The following is a 22,356-nucleotide window of genomic DNA, read 5'->3' on the forward strand; positions in this document are numbered from 1 at the left end:
TTGCACAATTAATTTGGGCTCCGCCAAATATATGCAATTCGAATAAATAAAATTGGGCTCCACCAATTACAGACAATTCAAATTAATTTGGGCTCCGCCATTTCCTCAGCGCCTCCTCCGCTAGTTTCCAATTTGGGCTCCGCCAATTTAGATGGGCTCCCGCTCCAGACTGACTGCAGATAAATTATATTGGACCATAGAGGGGCAAATTGAATTCCTGGGAGGGGCAGAGGCCCAAAAAGCAGATTTTTAGCACTATTTTTGAAAATCCAGCGGGGGTCAGCTGACCCCCCCTGTGCTACAGTGGATCCGCCCCTGCGAAGAAGAAGGTTCTTTTCAACATTTATTTCATTTGCACGTATTGTCTGTTGAACCAAGACAGAGATCCACAAACAACAACACCAGCGTTCGTCGTCTGCAAAATTTTTTGAATTACAAAGGCCGAACAAAGGACCACTCTGCAAAAAGTGTTTCGGCGCTAGTCAATTAAAAAAATAGGATACCCTGGCAAGACCAGGTTTCTGGTACATTCTATAATTAAGCACGTCGTGGTCCCCGTGGACCCTGTTTGACAAAATCAAATAAGTATATTTCAAGCCTTAACAAACAATGCGGACACGTATGAACTCGGAACTCCATAACGAAATATAGAAAAGCTTCTTTCTTTTCCTCACTCTCCTTAATCTTTCGCAGAGTAGATACTCAGTGCACAACTCCATAATTGCATTATTTTATGAGTGATTTACCTCAAATGGCTAACAAATCCTAAAAATGCAAAATCGATACAACAGTTGATTAAGTAAATTAGAATGAATCGGAGGTGGTTCGAGTGATGAAACAAACGATCTATAAGACAAATTCAGATGTAAAACCTCAGAACAGAAGACGTACAACAAATCTATTTGTCAAAACTTGAGGCACAAAGTTGTATATGAAACAATGCTTTTAGTAGATCAACTGATGTTGAATGAAGTACATTATTGATCGAAATTTAAGATAGAGAGTTCAGATGGAAAACATCTGCTTTTAGTAGATCAACTGATAGATTTTTCCTCAACAAAAAAGAAAATCATACTTAAGTATGATTAAAATGCCGCCAAGAAAGGAATTTAATTCAAAAGGATCACAGAATAAAAAAGAGCTCAAATCTTGCGAGTATTATATGATTTGCAATTACTGCATTTCTGTGCAAGTACATGGAACTGCACTTCTGACATGATCCCACAGTCATTGCAAAGTATCGGTACCTGCATGACAAATTTGGTTTTCAGTAAAAGAAAGAATCATCTGAAAACCTTTATATTTGCAAAAGGAAAAATGCATACCATTTTGTTTTGGTACAACTCAGGCATTGGTAGTACTGCAATCTCTGCATCGAGTTTCTCCCAAACTTTTGACATGTCACATACTGATTTTGAGCATAAAGGGCACACATACCTGATCATTATTTGATACAAAACTATCATATAAATATGAGGCAATATCACAATTTCCTTGGCAAAATGTCAAAACATCCAAACATCCCTACCAAAATGAGAAATAAAATATGTACTGCTACAACATTAAAACATTTTATCAGCTTCTATATATGAGTATTGTACCCAGATATGATATATATTTTAGGGAAAATTTCCAGTGTACCCATACAAATTTTCAAAATAGCCAATTTCCCCATAATAACACCATAATATCCAATTTCCCCATCAAAATTCAACATTATTTCTTTTATCCCCTTTCATTTATTTAACATTTCATTTAATTATTTTTAAAATGCAAAAGACAAATATACCCTCCTCTTTCATCTCTCTTTCTCCTTCTCTTTCACTGTATAGTGTATACATAAACAGAAGAGTTCACAGTTCGCAACGTACAAATACAGGATAGTTACATGCAAGGAGAACCCTGACAGGTTTAGGGTTTTGGGTTACTGCTTACTGCCATCCATAAATGATAAAATTGCTTACTGCCATCCATGATTAAATGTTATAACAATTACTGTATAACTAATTATTTACCAGTTATCATCCATCTCTTTTCTGGGCTCAATCAAACTCTCAATTTCTTTTAGAAAGTTGTCTAAATAATACTTGAATAGTTGAATATGGTCCCAGTTGAATATGCCAGCAATTGGGTTGATATCAACGATTACATGGCCCAATTTGTTCTCCTCTTTTGGGGGTTATGAGTTAATTATAAGAACCAAGTTACTTATAAAGGTTGGGTTGTGTCAGATCGATATGAAACAGACCAGGGTTTGGTTTTGAATTTTTCTTATAGGCTAAGAACCTAGAAATCAATTTCTTCAGAAGAGCCACAAATTGGTTAGTTCTAGCTGGGATAAACCATCGAGGTAACCCCAACATGGTTAGCAACTCTGGTACATTGCTATCCTGCTCAAAATGTTTAAAAGACTCTAATCGGGAAAATACTTTTCTTTAGGTTTGCCTATACCGTGAAGGAGAGAGAGATGAGGGCATATTTGTCATTTTCGTTTTTAAAATAATTAAATAAAATGTTAAATAAATGAAAGGGGATAAAAGAAAGAATGTTGAATTTTAATGGGGATATTGGATATTATGGTGTTATCATGGGAAAATTGGCTATTTTGAAAATTTGTATGGGTACACTGGAAATTTTCCCTATATTTTACGATAACATTATCAGTAGGCAAGTACATACATATCCAAGCATTCACATCTAAATGGAAGGAGGAATACCTCCCAATTTAAAGGCGTCCCACAAATGCTCTTGTTCTAAAAAGACAGATGTGCACTACTGAATTTTGGTTATACAACATATCCCAAAGTACATAAACTATAACCTTCTTGATTGGTATCTTTACATAGAAATATGATAATAAAGAAGGATCATCTAGGCAACTTGCAGAAATTGTAGTAGTTGTGTTAAAGTAATGTTTACAATGTTTCAGAGACTAAGAGTCATTTCTCAATTTGCAATGGTATATATGAGATTTTGATATTTTTGTAGGGCATGTGAAAGTAGTGGATATAAGAATGAGAAAGCCAGAAAAGAAAGGAACATACTGTAAATGATCCTGCATTTCCTTGAAGCAATGCTTGTGGAGAGTGTGGCCGCATGGCAGGACATTAACGTCATTTCTCGAATCAAACAAATACTTGGCAAGATGAGAAAAAAAATATATTTAGAACCTTATAGATGAAAACACTAACTTATCAATTAAAACATTACAAATGAATTAATATATGCCCATAACAAAGAAAGAGTACTGAAATAAAATGCACCTCAAAGCAAATGGGGCAGTCATGATGCATTGCCTTTTCCACGCATGAATGGCCATTCTTCAATATTGTGGAATAACAACAACCTACGTATACATAAATAATCAAGTTATTGGTCAACTAATACAAGAAAAATTGTAAAAACAAAGGGAAAAGGTTAAGAAAGAGGTATTACCGCACTTGAAGCAGTGAAAAAAGTTCTCCCGCCCACCAATTCTGCTCAAAAGAAAACAAAAAGGATAATAACAAATGGATTGAGCCTTGCCCTAACAAGAGCTTGTCCTAAATTCAAAAAAAGCCCAAGTAAACGCAGAGTTGATATTATACCTGCATATCCCACAACCATTGCAGTGGTATTGCTGCTTGGAAATCTGAAAAAATGAAACAAAAATAATGACAACTATTTAGCTAGACGAACTCTATCAGGTTAGAAGAAATACAAATATTAATTGAATGGAGACGAACTCTATCAGGTTAGAAGAAATACAAATATTAATTGAATGGTGCTTACATCATCATCAAATAACTTGCATATATCACAGAAATACTTGCCCATGCGCACACCGCAGTTAATACACACTTGCCTCACCTACAAAAAAATAACACAATGGATTATAGGATATGGCACACACAAGTTTTCCTTTGAATTAGGCCATATAGAAAATTATGTAGAAGTGGGTAATACTTGTGCCATAACAAAGTATTCTACTAGAAGATAAATATACCTCTTGTTCCGTGTCACACAAAGAACAAATGACGTGGCAGATTTTGTGGCGCGGAATTTCATGCCTCTTTCTCGTATCCACATCCATCGAATTCTAACAAACAAAATATAACAACAACTAAATAAACAAATAAACTAACACAAAGTTAACAATACTAGGAAACTGTTGTGATAGTTTCCTTTCCTTATTATATAGAACAGAACAATGGGATTTCACCTAACATACCATTTCTAGAGCTCGTGACAAAAAGTAATTAAATAAATTAAAAATGGTAAGAAGTCAGACCAACTATGGACTCTAAATGATGTTGATCACCTTGAACAAGACATGAAAAAGACTTTAGAAAAGACTATACCATGGCCTCATTATGGCAATGCCGGCAGTCAAAAATCTGATTGCAACAAGGAGCCCTTATCTTGCATCTTCTTTTGTAGTGAGCACATCTACAATTATTCATGTTATATATAAGAGAGATCGTAATGCTAATGAACAACAAAATGATACTAATACAGACTATCAAGCTTCCAATACACATTGTTAGTGCAATCTTATTCTTATTTCTTAGTTGCCTGGGCAATTCTGCAGTTTAAAGAAGAGTCAAAATAAAGCAATTGGGTTTGGCTGCTTTGTTAACAGATGATAATATGTAGTAAATTAAAACAGACCAGAAATTAACTACAATAGTGTCTATTATGTCCTTTATTAAGAATTGGTAACAAGAACCCTTAACTTCGTTTCAACTATTATTTAGAACAATAGTAAATTTTCTCTTCTCCTTTACCAAATCTCATTTCCTCATGTGGCCTCTAAAGTTCTTGCTCTAATTGGCTAATCCCTAGTCATGAAGTAACCCACAAACCAACACTATAGACAATGGTGTCCATTTATAATGGGAGGGTTGTTCACTAAAAAAAAGTCATTTCATGCAAGGCACCACCAAGGGTCAAATTTTTGCATATCTGATGTTTAGGGAGAAGAGAGAAAAAAAATATTACCCGTATTGCATAACTCCTTTGTCTGGAATCTCTGGAGGGATGAAGTTCTGAATAGATCCATGCTGAGCCGCCAATTCTCCCATACTTTTCCTATTTTATTTACTATGTTTTATCTCCCTTTAATTAAATATAATAACAAACCTGCATGCAAAAGTTACTTAAGAAAAACATCCCTAATATTCCTCTAGCGCAATTAATCATCACCAGCGATTAATAGTGTAGACCGAATCACATCAAGCACAAATGAAGCTAGTTGAACAGCTCTGACTGCACCCCAAACCATTCTCTGACAATAGAAACACAACAGGAAACAGCATCAAATGCCGCCAAGGAAAGCGTATTACCTTTTTTTTTTTTTTTAATATTTCAACTTCTCAGTTACTTTTTCTTTCAATATATTTTTTTTCCAACTATTGAGGGATCTACCTTTGGCTGAATATAAGCACCCGTTTTCGTGATTCTCTTCTTCAGAAAGCCCGAAAGCTTTCCTGTCTTTACAGTAAATATTCGAGTTTTAAACGCAGTTCATGTTTATGGTCCAAAATGTAGCTTCCCCTCGTAGAAACTCTTTACTTCTCCTTTTTTCCTTACAATAATCTCTTCATAGAAACTTAGGACTACCTCTGATCCCATCCTTAATATCCGAAAACAAACAGTGCTCCAACTTGATCTTTACATCTGATAATCAACAACTTAGACTGGGAATGCCAATTATCATTCAATTTGACTCGACTCGACCCAGATACTCAAATTTTACGGTGTTACTATATACATTATTGTTAGAATATTACATATTGTTAATGGATTGGGCCTGTTAATTAAACAGTTAGCCACTTATTTACCCTCTTTTAACTATTGTCCAATATGAAACCTAAACTCACCCAAACAGAACCAAGGCAATAGATTAGACGGACCCAATAACTGTTTTATTTAGAATTGATCAACCAGAGAAAAAAATGTTCAGTCTGTTTCTTGAAAGGCATTTTTTTCAGAAATAGAATGGTCAGAGTGGTCAGAGTTAGAGGAAGAAACAGATATTACAGCATATTGAACGGTCAGAAATTTCTAGTTTTTTATGTGTGAAACTGCAGTTTGAAGAAAATTTCATATCAAATCAACACAAAATAATTTTACTGGTATCATTAGAGATCTGAGTATGAATTTCATACGTTCGAGACAAGCATAACTAACCAGAACACGAGCTCAAAAAGTCATCGATTTATTGATTCTTTATATCAATTTGAAAGTGCTTTTCTTCAGGACCCTGAATTCCTGACTATATTCTTATAATGACACTTTGCATGCCAAATCTTCAATCCAAATTCTTACTCTTGATCTTTCCCCCACCTAGCCGTTTAGTTCGTCGTGACAACCAAGCGTTCTCACAGGTTTAATTCATCAATGATGCGAATCTAAAGTTGAAGCTCTATTTTTGCAACCTAAATAGTACAATTGCAAAAAAGAAAAAAACAACCATGCTCTAATTCACCTATACCTACGAAGCTAGCAATTCGCCAGCAAAAGCGAACAAGGACACGCAATCTACAATCAGGACTCTACACGTTAAAATTATGTATTTAAGATTTGAAAAAGGAATTGAAAAGAACCCGAAGAATCGAAGAATAAATCTCAGACCACGAACGATCGGAGGAGGAGCTCGTTTAGTTGCGAGAACTTGCAATGGAATTTATTTAGCTCAGAGATGGTTTAACAAGCTCGGAAAAATATCTACTTATACATGGAGAGAGATTTTTTTGGGGGGAAAGAGTAAGTGATTAACTGGCGACAGCTTGGATTCGAGAAAGTTCTTTCCAAATATCAACGGTTCGAGTTACATCCTCTGAGGTAAAAGAATATTTTTATTTAAATGATGACCGTCCAATCGGAATCTGGTCGGCAAGAGGACCTTCAATATTCATGCCAAAGCAGATAACGGTCTGTATATAAATGCAGAATTTCTGTTACCTGAGGTGATGTAGATGACTCGTCAAGTCCCTTCAGAAAATGGACTGCCGCCGTTTATGCTGACGTGCCTCATCAATAATTTGTTGCTCGCCACGCAAGCGAACTGATCCATATCGGAATAAATAAACTTGACTGAAGAATGCTTTTATGTGACAAATTCCATTATACAGTTCCTGTTGCGTATCACTGACATGGACCCACATCCATCAGGGTTGAGGGACTAGCATTAATCATTGCCTGTGGGACCTTCTCTGTTGTGGAGCAACACGGTAGATGATTCGGTTTCAAATTTTCGAACTGACACGGTCAAAAGATCCCACCAAATAATTTAGGGTAATTTTACGTATAACCCTAAAAAAAAATCTGAATATTACGTATTTTACCTTGAAAATTCTTAATACCATATTTACCTCCTCTAAATTAAAAAAATTACAAATTTATCCAATTTTTTGCCTTTACTATTGAAACACATTTTAAATTTATAAACTTCTCATTTTATCCTTTCTTAAAAATTAAAAGTATGTAGTCAATGTCAAAATGATATGAATCATTTTAGGCATACATTTCTCTACATGTTACGAACCTGTTCGTTCGTCAAAAAATTACACGGGATAAGATTTGATGGAAATGAGAATCTATTTTTGAAAAAATGAAAACCCATAGACATGGGTCCGAACGAGATTAATTATGATTTATGAGAATTTTGAAATAGGTATTAGGTGATACAGTGGGATTAGTTACGAAAAATCTTTTTTTTTTCTAAAATGCTTGATATGAATACAATTATTCTTATTAATAATTATTAGTATAATTAATAAAATGAATAACTTAACAATACTTATTAGTTATTATTTTATAATGATATTTTACTTATAAACTTGTTATTCAATCACCGAAAATAAATTTAAATTTAATTAGCAAATTGATAATTAACAATTTTTAATTAGCTTGAAATAAAATAAAAAATATGCATATTTTTTATTTTGCTTCAATACTATTTCAAAAGATTGGTTTTTACTATTTACAAAAAAAGAATTTCAATTTAAATAAGAAAAAAATGTACACTAATATGCTGTAAAAAATAGTTGTAATATGTAAAAAAAAAATGATGTCCGGATTAGAGGTGAGTAAATTGCTCATGACTCACTCAACTCGCTCGTTAAAAACTCATTAACAACTCGCTTGTTAATTTAATGAGCTGAGTATAAGCATACCCCAATTTGCACATAACTCGCTCATTAAGAATTTACCACATCCAATCCCAAAGCACTCCAATCCCATCCGCATCCAATATCAATTCGTTGAAAATTTTGTGGATATTATGTTGTAGCATGTTTTCTATTCATTGTTGCCTTGTAACAACACTAAACACTCATGGGCTTTCTTAGTATATTAATGATAACCTACGGATTTTTACTGAAAAAAAAGTTAAATGAATTATGACAATTTGTTAAATTCTATAACTCATCACTCATGACTCGCTCACTAAAAGTTCATTAACAACTCGCTTAAACTCGATCATTATCAACTCGCTCGTTAACTTAATGAGCTGAACACGAGCATACCCCAACTCGCTCATGCTCGCTCATTAATCACCCCTAGTCTGTGTTGTTCGTACAATAATCTTTTACGTCTATTTGACTAATTTGCAAAAACATACAATTATTGAATTTTACGATTTCTTCTATTTTGAGAATATGTAGGTCCAAGAAGAGTAAGAACTGCTGTATAATATGCTTGGACTGAAGAAATCACGAAGACTTTTATCAAGAATACTAATTGTAAAATCAAAAGCTTGGTAAAGTATGTATGAGGTTGATTAAATTGAGATAAAACGTTATGAACGTTTTCGAAACGTTGGTAACGTTTTATAATGATCAGAAGCTTCAAAAGAATCAAGTTATAACGTTATACAACCGTTGTGACGTTTTACAAACGTTATAACGGTTCACAAACGTTGTAACGTTTAACAGATACAGAACAACTGAAGAACTGCTGTTCAGTACAAACTATAAACGTTGTAACGTTTATAAATCGTTATAACGTTTTTGAAACGTTGTAACGGTTATAAAACGTTATCTAACGTTTTACTAAGCTGTCAGAGAAGTAAAACCCTAAATCGCATTTGAATAAAACGTTGGTAACGTTTATAAAACGTTGGTAACGTTTATAAAACGTTGGTAACGTTTATAAAACGTTGGTAACGTTTTATGTCAAACAGCTCATTTTTGAGCTGCCACTATAAATAGACTGAAGGGATCACTTTAAAAATATCTCAGCCGACCCTAATTAATTCAAAAGTGATTTTCTGAGAGCTTAGTCTACTCCATTGTTGTGAGAGCTTAAAACTTCAAAATCCCTCAAGCAACCTCAAACCTACTTCACTAATCTTGTTATAGATTAGGTTAGAGTGATTTATTGAGTGTTTCTCTTGTGTTCCTAGACAATCGAGACCTTGTTCTCATCTCTTTGAGTTGGCTGTTTGACTTCCCGCTTGGTGTGTAAGGGCTCAACGGTTCACAAGTTGTAATCCTTTCGTATTGGGTAATAGGAAGGCGCACCTCACAAGGTTGCGAAGCCCCGGAGACGTAGGCCTTTGTTTTGCCGAACTCCGTTATCACCCCGCGTGTCAAATTTCTCTAAACTCATATCTTTACTTTCAATTGCAATTTAATTTCAGTTTTTGAGCAATTAGAGGTGCCCCTAAGTTCAACAAAGTGGTATCAGAGCAAGTTACTCGAATTAAGACACACTTAATTGGAGATTAGATCAACTTGACAAATGGCACCCTATAGATCCGTGAAAGAAACCCTAATTTTTGGTACTACTACCAAAAATTTCATGCATTGGAAGAAAACCATGATTAATTACTTGAATATCCTTGAGGTATGGTATGTGGTTGAAAAAGGGTATACACCAACATACTCAAGTGTAGCTACCGAGGGTTCAACCAATGCCAAAATTGAGACCGTCGATTCCAAACAAACCAAGAAAGACAATGACCTAGCAACCAATGTCATATTCAATTTGGTTAGTGAATCGGTAGACTCACTCTTTGGTAGTGCCTCAAGTGTGAAAGAAATGTGGGATGCTCTTGTAAACCGGTATGAAGGCAACACCCAAATCAAACGAACCAAAATAACCGGTTTAGAAGCAAAATTTGAAACCTTTAAGGTTGAAGATGGTGAAAGCATTGAGGATATGTATAATAGACTTATGCATATCCAAAATGAGTTTACCGAATTGGGAGAACCACTTTCTAACAATAAACTTGTAGGAAAGCTATTGAGGGTGATGCTCATGAGGGATAAATGGTCCGGGTTGGTAAGTGCTCTAGAGGCAATTCAAGGCACGCATGACACATTCACGCCGGATGACCTCTATGCACACTTTAGGAGCTTTGAAGAAAAACTTCGACAATCCGGTGATTTGAAGCAAAGCTCGAAATCTAAAACTGTAGCTTTCTCGGCACAAAACCGTAGCTTTCCGAGCTCCTCAAACACCCATCTCTCAAATGATCAATTTATCAACAAAATTGATCATGAAACATCCAAGGATGCCCTTCTCTTATCTAAGATGTTCCAAGGGATGCTTGATTTTGAAAGAAAATACAACAAGGAACGAGAAGAGAAGAGCAAGAGGGTAGTATGTTTTGCATGCCATAGAGAGGGTCATACCATCCAAACATGCTTCAAACTATTTCCTCAATTGAAGAATACGGATGGTGAAAAACAACAAGATCGAAAGCCAAGGCAAAAGTACGACGGGTACAAAAAGAAGAAAGCCAAAGCTCTGCAAGCTTTGTTTTCGGATAGCGAGACGGATAAATCCGATGCGGAATCGGAGAATGAAGAGGAGATCAATCTTGCATTGATGGCAAGTGTAGATGAAGGTCCCTCAAGAATTGACATGGACTCAATTATAGCAAGCAAGAACATCACCGATGAGACAACCATCAACTTTCTCATGGAGCTTGTTAAATCAAGGAATACCAAGGAGGAAGAGGATGGAGTCAACACCTCAACAAATTTCGCTAGTGAGGTACACTCAACACTTAGTCTTGATGGTTATGAGACCGAACTTGAATGTATAAATGAAGGTGGTGAAGAATATAGTGGTGAAATTGATATTGAAAATTGCATAATCACAAATGAGACCAACAATGACTTGTGTACCAATAGGTTAGACACCAATGATGCAAGCACTTTCAAAAATGAAATTCTAATGCACGATGATCATGAATCTAGGTTGAAATCACTTCTTGATGAGTCCAATAGAACCTTGGTTGAGAAGGAAGATATTATTCAAAAATTAATTGCTAAAAATGACATGTTAGAACTTGAAAATAAAAAGTTAAAAGCATCACACTTAGGTGAAATAGGCATTTTAAAAGTTAAAGTTCAAACCTTAGAAACCGAAATCCGGGCATTGAGATCTCCTAGTGAATTATCAAAAGTCATTAGTCTAGATCCCTATTATGTGAGCAAGTTGATACATGACCAATCATATTATAAAAATGATAGAGTTGGTCTTGGATTTGAGAAGGGTAAATCCTTATTTAAATCTAATCACATGCAAGGCCCTAAAGAAAAAGGGGAACATTCTCAAACTTCAAGTATTCCGAATGCCAAACTAAAGTTTAATTGTGAACAATATTCAACTTATCAATTTTTCACTAAAAAGGGTTTAACTCCTTTGAACAAGGAGTCATCAAAATTGAAGTCTTCTCATGCCTTAAATGCTAAACAAGATCAAAAGTCACCAAACTATGCATTTAGGTACAAGTACAATAAAAGAAATTCTAAGAACAAAAATGTTTTTAAAAATAGTGATAGGAACACTTTTAATCCAAAAGAGTCAAACAAAACCTATTTTAAAGGACCCGATGGATGGTTTTATGAATTCAAAAATAAAATTGCTTTACAAAACCAAACTCAAAGAAATGGTTTAGCTAGAGATGTTCCCCAACATCACAATGGATTTGATTCTAATAAAACCAAGAGCATTGCATCTAAAGTTGTAAATAGGTCACATGGTAGTCATAAGAGGAGTTTGCATGAAGTGAAGTACCAACCCATTCTCAAACAAGGCTCTACTACTCAAAAGCAATCAACTACAATATGCAACTATTGTTGCAAACTTGGCCACACTTCCTTGGAATGTAGCTTTAGGAATGTAAACAACAAACATAATGTTGTTTGGGTTCCTAAAGCTATACTAGCTTAGGTTCACACTTAATCTCCCCTAAAAGTATTATAATTGCCAAACATAAAGGGGGAGATTAAAGACAAGGTATATGTTAGTTACTAACTCAATAATAACTAATATATACTTTGTAGGTGTGTTTGATTTCATCTCAAAAGGAAAGTGCTTGGATCATTGATAGTGGATGCTCACACCATATGACCGGTGACAAATCTAATTTTAAATTCTTAGAACCATATGATGGAGGTACGGTTACATTTGGAAACAATCAAAGAAAGAGCTCTATTATTGGTATAGGCTCAATTGGTAACCAACACTTGACCATATCCAATGTATATCTTGTTGATGGATTAGACTATAACTTACTTAGTGTAAGTAAGTTATGTGATTCGGGATACTATGCCAAATTTGATGCTAATGCTTGTCACATAGTTAAATCTTCGAATGATGCTCTAATCTATTCGGGTAAACGAAAGAAAAATATTTATTACTTGTATTTTACTCATTTTGATTCCGGTGAAACTTGTCTAAGTACCGTATCTAGTGGATCATGGTTATGGCATCGTAGGTTAGGTCATGTTTCAATTGATACCATTAAGAAATTGGTCAAACTAGACCTTGTGTGTGGGTTACCAACACATAAATTAGAACTTGAAGGATTATGTGATGCATGTGTTCAAGGTAAACAAACCAAGAGTAGTTTTAAATCCAAAGACATGGTTTCAACCGATCAACCTTTGCAATTGTTACATATGGATTTATTTGGACCAATTAGTGTACCGAGTTTGGCCAAAAAGAAATACGCATATGTAATTGTAGATGACTATAGTCGCTTTACTTGGGTTTTATTCCTACAACACAAGGATGATGCAATTAGCAACTTCATTGAATTTTGCAAACGTGTTGAAAATGAAAATGGGTCAAAAATCATTAGAATTAGAAGCGACCATGGGGGAGAATTTGAAAATGCAAAATTTGATCAACTTTGCTCTAAAAGGGGATATAAACATGAGTATTCGGCTCCCCGCACACCTCAACAAAATGGGGTAGTTGAGAGAAAGAACCGAACCTTAGTTGAGCTTGCCCGAACCATGCTAAATGAATACTCCTTACCCAAACACTTGTGGGCCGAGGCGGTAAACACGGCATGCTACGTGGTAAATCGCGTAAGCATAAGGACCATATTGAATAAAACACCATATGAGCTATGGAAAGGGTACAAGCCTAAGATATCTCATTTTAGAGTATTTGGTTCAAAATACTTTGTTCTTGATGAATCTCCCAAAGTGACTAAATTTGATTCTAAATCAATTGAGGGAATGTTTGTAAGGTATTCAAATTCAAGTAAAGCTTATATAATTTACATTCCATCTCAAAGAATTGTAATTGAATCCGTGCATGTTAAATTTGATGAAAATGCTAATCACAAGGTCGAGAAAGGTATTGAGATTGTAGGTGTTGAAGTGCCAATTCTTGATCAAGATGAAGTTGAGACAAGAACCGACACAATTGAGAATCAACCCGAGCAAACTCAACCCGAAATGGATACAACCAACAATATTGAGACGGATCAAATAATTGAAGATGAAACCAATAAGGAGATGGATCCAATAGTTGAAGGAATGCAAATCGAAGAGATACAACCTCCAAGAATTGAGTATCAAATTCCTCAAGACCTAAGGGAATCATCCTCTTTCTAATGTAATTGGTGATCCTAGGGAAAGGGTTAAAACAAGATCCAAATTAAATTAAATGATTGGTCATTGTGCATTTGTATCTCATATCGAACATAAAAATTTCAAAGATGCAAATGTAGACCCTAGTTGGATTTGTGCCATGCAAGAAGAACTTGCTCAATTTGAAAGGAACAAAGTTTGAGAACTTGTACCTAAGCCAAATAATAGAATGATTATTGGAACCAAATGGGTCTTTAGAAATAAAAAGGATGAAGATGGAAATGTAATTCGCAACAAAGCTAGGTTGGTAGCTCAAGGGTACAAACAACAAGAGGGCATTGACTTTGAAGAAACCTTTGCACCCGTAGCTCGTCTTGAATCCATTAGAATGCTTTTAGCATATGCCTCAAACAAGAATTTCAAATTATTTCAAATGGATGTTAAAAGTGCATTCTTGAATGGATTCATAGATGAGGAGGTGTATGTTAATCAACCTCAAGGCTTTGTTGATTCAACATTTCCTAATCATGTGTATAGACTCACCAAAGCACTCTATGGACTCAAACAAGCCCCTAGGGCATGGTATGGTAGATTAAGTTCCTTTCTAATTGATAATGAATTCATAAGAGGCAAAAATGATACAACTCTTTTCACTAAGAAAAGAGATGGATCACTATTGGTGGTGCAAATTTATGTAGATGACATAATTTTTGGTTCACCTAATGCGGCACTTGCCGAGGAATTTTCTTCTCTTATGAGTAGTGAATTCGAGATGAGCATGATGGGTGAGTTGAATTTCTTCTTGGGACTTCAAATCAAGCAACTCATGGACGGCACCTTTGTGAGCCAAACCAAGTATGCGAAGGAGTTGATCAAGAAATTTGGGATGACTGAAAGCAATACAAGCAAAACTCCAATGGCTACGAATGCAAATCTTGACTCGGATCCGAATGGCACATCGGTGGACATCACTCAATACCAAGCTATGATAGGTAGTCTACTTTATTTAACTGCTAGTAGACCCGATATAATGTTTGCGGTATGTCTATGTGCTAGGTATCAAGCAAATCCCAAAGAATTGCACTTGAAAGCCGTTAAAAGAATTCTTAAATATGTCAAGGGTAGTTTAAATTTGGGATTATGGTATGGCAAACAATCGGATTTAGACTTGATAGGATATGCCGATGCCGATTTTGCCGGAGACCGTATGGATAGAAAAAGCACAAGTGGTACATGCCAATTTCTTGGTGGTTCACTTGTATCTTGGTCAAGTCGCAAACAAACCTCGGTTGCCCTTTCCACAACGGAAGCCGAGTATGTAGCGACCGGTAGTTGTTGCACACAAATTCTTTGGATGATTCAATCCCTAAATGATTATGAAATTCGCTTCCGCAACGTACCAATTATGTGTGACAATACTAGTGCCATTATGATATCCAAAAATCCGGTCCTTCATTCTAGAACCAAGCACATAGAGATAAGGCATCATTTTATTAGGGATCATATAGAAAAATGTGAAATTGAACTCATACATATCGACACCAAAGAACAAATTGCCGATATATTCACAAAACCCCTAAATACTCAACAACACAATGAATTGAGATTTAAATTAGGCATGCTTGTACTTAGAGAATAAACATATTCATAACTTATTTCAAAATAATCCTTTACAATCAAAATAGTTAATTTAAAGAGTATTCTACAGAAATGAAACGTTATAACGTTTTTGAAAACGTTGGTGACGTTTTGTGAAACTTCAAAAGTCCGAAAGCACTATAAAAATGTTACATAACGTTTCTGAAAACGTTGTAACGATTGTACTTCCAATACTTAGCCAAAATTCTGAGATAAACTACACCATAAACGTTGTAACGTTTTGGAAAACGTTGGTAACGTTTTATGAAACTTCAAAAGTCCGAAAGGTGCAACAAAACGTTACACAAACGTTACAAAAACGTTCCAACGTTTGAGAAACGTCACAACGTTTTTAGAAACGTTGCAACGTTTGTCTGACAAGGGGCTAACATTGTAAAAGTTTCATTCAAAACGTTGGTAACGTTTGTAAAGCGTTATAACGGTTACCTGACAAGGGACCAAAATTGCAAAAATTACATATGAAAATGTTGTAACGCTTTCCAAACGTTGGTAACGTTTTGTGAGACTTCAAAAGTCCAAAAGCTTCACAAAAACGTTGGAAAAACGTTACAAAAACGTCATAACGTTTTAGGTAAAAACAATGTATTTTTAACAAACGTTGGTAACGGTTTATAAACGTTGGTAACGTTTTATAGCGAAAAGGGGTTATATTGCCTTCAGACCCGTCCCTTCCTCTTACCTTTTCTCCTCCTTCTTCATTTCTTCTTCTTCCTCTACTCCGCCTCTCTCTCTCTCTCTCTACCCATTCCAGCCATTTTCTTCACCAAATCAAGAAATTCTTCTTGATTTCTCTTCTCCTCTCTTATCTCTACTCTATTCTCCTCTCCAAATCTCATTTCTCTCTCTCTCTCTCTCTCTCCAAAACCCTAGCCAAAACCCTAGGCGCAAATCCGGCGATCCGACCGTTGGATTGACGATCCGTCTTCACCACTGCACTTCTAGGGTTCTCCTCTTCTCGGTTTAGCGCTTCACTTCTCAATCGGTAAACTTTCTCTCTAAACCTAATCTAATGGCTCCAAAGAAAGATGCGGTGGCTAAGGGTAGTAAGAAAAGACGTGTGGACTCGGAGGGTGGTCAAGGAAGTTGGGGGAATCTAGAACCAAATTGGACCATTCACCGGTCAAATAGATACCTATTCCGGGATATTGTTGCCTATGAGAACTATGTGGGTTCTTTCATGAATAGGAAAATAACCGAATGCTACCGGTTTGACAAATCCGTAGTCACCTTCTCCCAACCCGAGGATGACAAGTTAATTGAATATGTGAATCATTGGGGTTGGGAACCAATTGTGACTTGTTTTGAGCCCTACACTCAACTTCTTACCCGCACGTTCTATGCAAACATCAAAACTAGTGATGAACCCTTCAGGATCACCTCTTGGGTTGGCGGGAAAGAAATCGTGCTTTCTCTGAATAATGTGGCTCAATGGCTTGGGGTTGAGAATGACGGGGAGGAAACCTACCCCTTGAGGAGTTGGCCTCTTTATGCCGATGGAACCTCAAATGATTATAAGAAATGGTTTGACCGAAACTACATATCCGGGTCTTCAATCTATGTTTCTCACCTTCCGTCTCTACATCGGTTGCTTTTTCTCTTCATCAACAACATCCTCATGCCCAAAGCCACAATCAAAACTAATCTTGAATGGGGACCCATGTACTTTCTTCGTCACCTCATTCAATTGGATGAAAAAAGGATCAACATACCCTACTTCTTTCTTCGTCACATTAATGGTGCATTTTCAACCACGAACCACTCTCTGCCTTATGCCCATCTCATTCATAAAATCATCCGCCTCAACAGTATCCAATTACCTGAAGATGCAGAAGTATCCTTCCCGACCAGTTTGGTTGACCACTTGACAAGAATCGGGTGGGTCCATGGTCATTCAGAATCCGGTCTGAGGCGCTATGAACCCGATGCAAGAGCCATCAACCAATGGATAAACCATCCGGAAGCCTTACCCAATCAATATTGGGATCCGGAAGAAGAAGTGGCCCCGGCTCAACCTCAACCTCAACAACCACAATACATGCCACAAGCGGGTGCGTTTGTTCCTCCACAGGGCCAAGAAGCACAAATGTTGTGGTTGTGCCAACAAATGCATGATCAACGCCTTGAGATTCAACAAAATCATCAAGCAACGCTAAAGAGGTTCGATAATCTGGACAGGGGACAAATGAAGATAATGAAACAACTGAGAGCACATTCTCGAGCTCTCAATACGCTTGATGAAGCACAATCCAGTCTCTCGAATCGCTTTATCAGGCAATATGGTCCCTCGGGAAGCCCGGCACGAGCACGTGAGAATCTAGTTGAGGAAGAGGACCTAGATGATGAGGAAGAGGAGCTTCGAGGTGATGGAGAAGAAGAAGCGGCCGACGCACCAAACGACCCCATGAATGACGAGTAGATCACAAATTTCAAAACTAAAAACTTGATAGTTTAATTGTGTGTTAATTGCATTAATTGTGTGTTAAGTGCATGAATTGTTCGTTGATTGCATGTTTAATTTGGATTGCATGAATTGTTTGTTGATTGTATGTTTAATTTGAATTATTGAATTGATGAAATGTTGGTTTAATTTGGTTAATTTAGTTGAATTGCTTGAATGGTGTTATTTGGAATTTGGTGTGGATATGTATGAAATGTAGATGTTTTTAATTGTGATGTATGAATTGCTAACTTGTTATGGGCTATATTGCAAAATTGGTTGAATATATCCAATTAGATATATTGGAGCCTTGACAAGTTGTATTAAAGTGTTTGGATTGTATGAATCGAAATGTCTTATATGCATAGTTTATGCATATTGATATATATAAGTTGATATGGTGAATTGAAATTGAATTGTCTTGCATGATAAAGTTATGCCCTCAACTTTATTTTTATTTTCTAAATTATTGTTGCTATATTACTAAAATAAGGGGGAGTGCATAATTTGAGGGAGAGCACTTTAAATTAGTGCTAATTTTTCACCCTTTCGTCGATTTTCAAAAGGGGGAGAAATTGGTACAAATGGATTGAAATGCAAAATCAAAATTGGATTAACTAATTTTTGAAAATTTTCGATTTATGTACTTACTCACATTGTATGTTTTTGCAAATCGCCAAAAGGGGGAGATTGTTGTTCGTACAATAATCTTTTACGTCTATTTGACTAATTTGCAAAAACATACAATTATTGAATTTTACGATTTCTTCTATTTTGAGAATATGTAGGTCCAAGAAGAGTAAGAACTGCTATATAATATGCTTGGACTGAAGAAATCACGAAGACTTTTATCAAGAATACTAATTGTAAAATCAAAAGCTTGGTAAAGTATGTATGATGTTGATTAAATTGAGATAAAACGTTATGAACGTTTTCAAAACGTTGGTAACGTTTTATAATGATCAGAAGCTTCAAAAGAATCAAGTTATAACGTTATACAACCGTTGTGACGTTTTACAAACGTTATAACGGTTCACAAACGTTGTAACGTTTAACAGATACAGAACAACTGAAGAACTGCTGTTCAATACAAACTATAAACGTTGTAACGTTTATAAATCGTTATAACGTTTTTGAAACGTTGTAACGGTTATAAAACGTTATCTAACGTTTTACTAAGCTGTCAGAGAAGTAAAACCCTAAATCGCATTTGAATAAAACGTTGGTAACGTTTTATGTCAAACAGCTCATTTTTGAGCTGCCACTATAAATAGACTGAAGGGATCACTTTAAAAATATCTCAGCCGACCCTAATTAATTCAAAAGTGATTTTCTGAGAGCTTAGCCTACTCCATTGTTGTGAGAGCTTAAAACTTCAAAATCCCTCAAGCAACCTCAAACCTACTTCACTAATCTTGTTATAGATTAGGTTAGAGTGATTTATTGAGTGTTTCTCTTGTGTTCCTAGACAATCGAGACCTTGTTCTCATCTCTTTGAGTTGGCCGTTTGACTTCCCGCTTGGTGTGTAAGGGCTCAACGGTTCACAAGTTGTAATCCTTTCGTATTGGGTAATAGGAAGGCGCACCTCACAAGGTTGCGAAGCCCCGGAGACGTAGGCCTTTGTTTTGCCGAACTCCGTTATCACCCCGCGTGTCAAATTTCTCTAAACTCATATCTTTACTTTCAATTGCAATTTAATTTCAGTTTTTGAGCAATTAGAGGTGCCCCTAAGTTCAACAGTCTGGATAATCCGAACTGTTAGCCCCACATTCGTTAGAATCAAGGTTCTAAATAGTGATTATAGCGGCATAGCGGAGAGACAAAAAAAACTGTTGCGAATAGCGTAGCTATAGCGGAAGTTATCATACATAGCGTTTTTTCCTTTTCAAATTTTATATTATGTATTTCTACTAATTATCAACATAATAAATATTGAAAAATTGAGGTAATAACTAAATGACAACTAATCTAAGTCTATAGTTTTTATCAATTACACAAATAAGAAGGCAATTTTTTTTAAAAAAAAAGTAACATTATTTAATAGTTCATACTTCATAGTATTACATATTATGATAGATGAAGAATAATTAATTATATAAGGTAAATGAAGTCAATGTACGTATTTAACAAGGTTCTAAATAGCGTTTATAGCGGCATAGCGGGGAGACCAAAAAAAAAACTTTAGCGAATAGCGCAGCTATAGCAGAAGCTATCATAAATAGCGTTTTCTTATTTCAAAAATTATATTTTATATTTCTACTAATAGTAAACATGTCTCATCGAGAAAAAAAACACCAAATTGATTAAGAAGTTATAATATTCATATTGATGTTCAATTTCTCACGGACAAGGTCCCTATGCATTGTTTTAATTTTTCATTTTTGGAAAACCCAACAATAATGCATAATACAAAATTTAATTGATATAGCAGTACATGTTCCATTATATTGATATAGTTTGATAAAGTAAAAAAAAAAACCCATCTGGACATTAACGCCCATTAAAATTGCAAAATCATAAGCCCATGTAGCATAGCGGATCGCTATTGCCACTACGCCCTACACGCTATAGCGGCCGTAGCTCGATTAGCGCAGTTTTACCCCATAGCTTAGCTTTCTAGGTCCAAAACCGCTATAGCTAGCTATTTAGAAGCTTGGTATTTAAACATTTTATATATTATAATAATAATCAAAATCAACTTTCAATTGAAACGAACAATAATAATTTTACAAATGAATACTATACGAAGAACAACCAAAATGAAGAATTAATATTTGAATATTCCTCAATATAGAATGAGATAATAAATCACAAATAAAAAGAGAAGCACATAGTTTGGTTTAGTATACTTATCGTAGAAGACCATTTAGCATTATAAATAAAAATAGAAGTACAGAAGTCCATATAAATTGCAAAAAAAAAAAACCCATGTAGCGCGTCGTGCATAGCGGTAATAGCAGTCGTAGCTGAGTTAGCGCACTTTTATCTCATAGCTTAGCGTTTATGGTCCAGAAAAGCTATAGCGCCAACTATAGCTAGCTATTTAGAGAATTGTTTTGCGTAAAGTGAGAGGAGATAGAGTATCCAAGTTTGCATAGTGTCAGTGGAGATAGTAACACGTAGCAGCCACCAAAGTTCAAAAAAAACATTAGAGAGAGAGAAAGGAGAGAGAAAGATTGGGAAGTCAAAAATTCAATCGGAGTCTGAGTTAGTTTGGCTCAAAAATTACATTGTTTGGGATACATTTGGGGAATTCCGATGGTAATGAAGGAAAATAAAAAATAAAAATACAAACAAACGGACTTGGGTTAAATTGATAGATTATGACCAAAATCCATTAATTCCCATCAAATTATAAGACGTCCGAACAGAGTCAGCAACTAAAAAAAAATGAATCATTTGTCTTCACTCTTCACAAACCGTCCAATTAAAAGACTAAATATTTTTCTTAAAATGTTGTATATATATATATATATATATGAGAACGTTTGAAAATTTAAAATGAGTTTTAATATAAAAAATACTTAAATGAGTAAGTTTGGTGGGTTTTTAAAACTCAGAGAGCTATATATGATATCATGTATTTTAGAGAGGGCGTAATACATATATGATATTCATGATTTTTATGGGGCATACATGAGATTCCCCCAATATTTTAAAGGCTGGCAGTGTAGAGGATTTTCTGTTTCAATCTTCTGTGTGGTGGAATCCGAATCTACTGTCAAGATTCTCTGGAAGAGTACAGATCGTTCACGAACAAAAATATCTTAGCCGTAGGCAATGTTGCCCACAAAATCTCACAGACACCCAGATTCAGTAAACCGTAATATACTTTGTTGCAAATAATATGCAACAGAGAACTCGGACAACCTGATATTTTGGGTCGGACTCGGACGTAGGTCACGTAGCAGATGGAAAAACAATACTTACATTTCGACCTGTTATTCGATATGGGATTAGGCTCTTCCATAAAGGCTTACGGGCCGGGCTAAAATGTATACCTGCTTAATGACAATATCTCTTGACCTGACCCAATTTGTCAAAATTTGATTCGCCTTGCTAAGTACATAGTGTCATATGGGCCTGTGATCTTTTGGGAGCACAATTTTCTTTTCAATTCAAGTAAATTGTTTTCGATCTTTGTGCTTTGTAAATTGTGATCGAGTCCCGCCTAATATTTCATCCGTTTCTGAACTATGTGAAATTTATTAGCAGAAAATTGCAATGTTACCTCCAAAAATAAAATTAGTATTACTTTTTTGTTTTAGAAAATCATTTGCAGCATTTTCTCACAGCTTAGTCAGAATTTACGGCCATTTTTATTAGTACCCTTAAAAAAAGAAAATTTAAAAAATGCCCCGATCGCCTGGGTCTGGGGTGGCCCAAAACACTAAGCGGACCACCCTCTGCAGGGGCGGGTCACTCCTCTAGCA

At 35.5% G+C, this 22,356-nt stretch overlaps 1 protein-coding gene across 2 annotated transcripts; it reads right to left on the reverse strand.

Annotated features, from left to right (window-relative positions):
• Positions 1-925: 925 nt before the first annotated feature.
• Positions 926-6,766, reverse strand: LOC144547594 (putative E3 ubiquitin-protein ligase RZFP34). 2 transcript variants are annotated; one of them, XM_078296277.1, is made up of 11 exons: positions 5,407-6,766; positions 4,981-5,266; positions 4,341-4,428; positions 3,986-4,078; positions 3,772-3,849; positions 3,588-3,631; positions 3,436-3,476; positions 3,264-3,346; positions 3,045-3,136; positions 1,326-1,437; positions 926-1,247 (listed from the first exon to the last, which is right to left on the reverse strand). In XM_078296277.1, the coding sequence occupies exons 2-11, from the start codon at positions 5,061-5,063 to the stop codon at positions 1,143-1,145; spliced, it is 819 nt and encodes a 272-aa protein (XP_078152403.1). In that variant the 5' UTR covers positions 5,064-5,266; positions 5,407-6,766; the 3' UTR covers positions 926-1,142. The 2 variants fall into 2 exon arrangements, with proteins under 2 accessions (XP_078152403.1, XP_078152404.1); XM_078296278.1 differs by having other exon boundaries at positions 4,981-6,766.
• Between the last annotated feature and the right edge of the window lie 15,590 nt (positions 6,767-22,356).

This window comes from Carex rostrata, chromosome 31, assembly GCF_964058835.1.
Source record: "Carex rostrata chromosome 31, lpCarRost1.2, whole genome shotgun sequence".
NCBI lineage: Eukaryota > Viridiplantae > Streptophyta > Magnoliopsida > Poales > Cyperaceae > Carex > Carex rostrata.

Excerpts from the sequence above, each read along its gene's own strand:
- LOC144547594 (XM_078296277.1), bottom strand. The coding sequence starts at position 5,063 with ATGGGAGAATTGGCGGCTCAGCATGGATCTATTCAGAACTTCATCCCT. Across the intron at positions 4,429-4,980 it reads AAAGGAGTTATGCAATACGG|ATGTGCTCACTACAAAAGAA; the intron begins GTAATATTTTTT and ends GAATAATTGTAG. Across the intron at positions 4,079-4,340 it reads ATTGCCATAATGAGGCCATG|AATTCGATGGATGTGGATAC; the intron begins GTATAGTCTTTT and ends TTTGTTTGTTAG.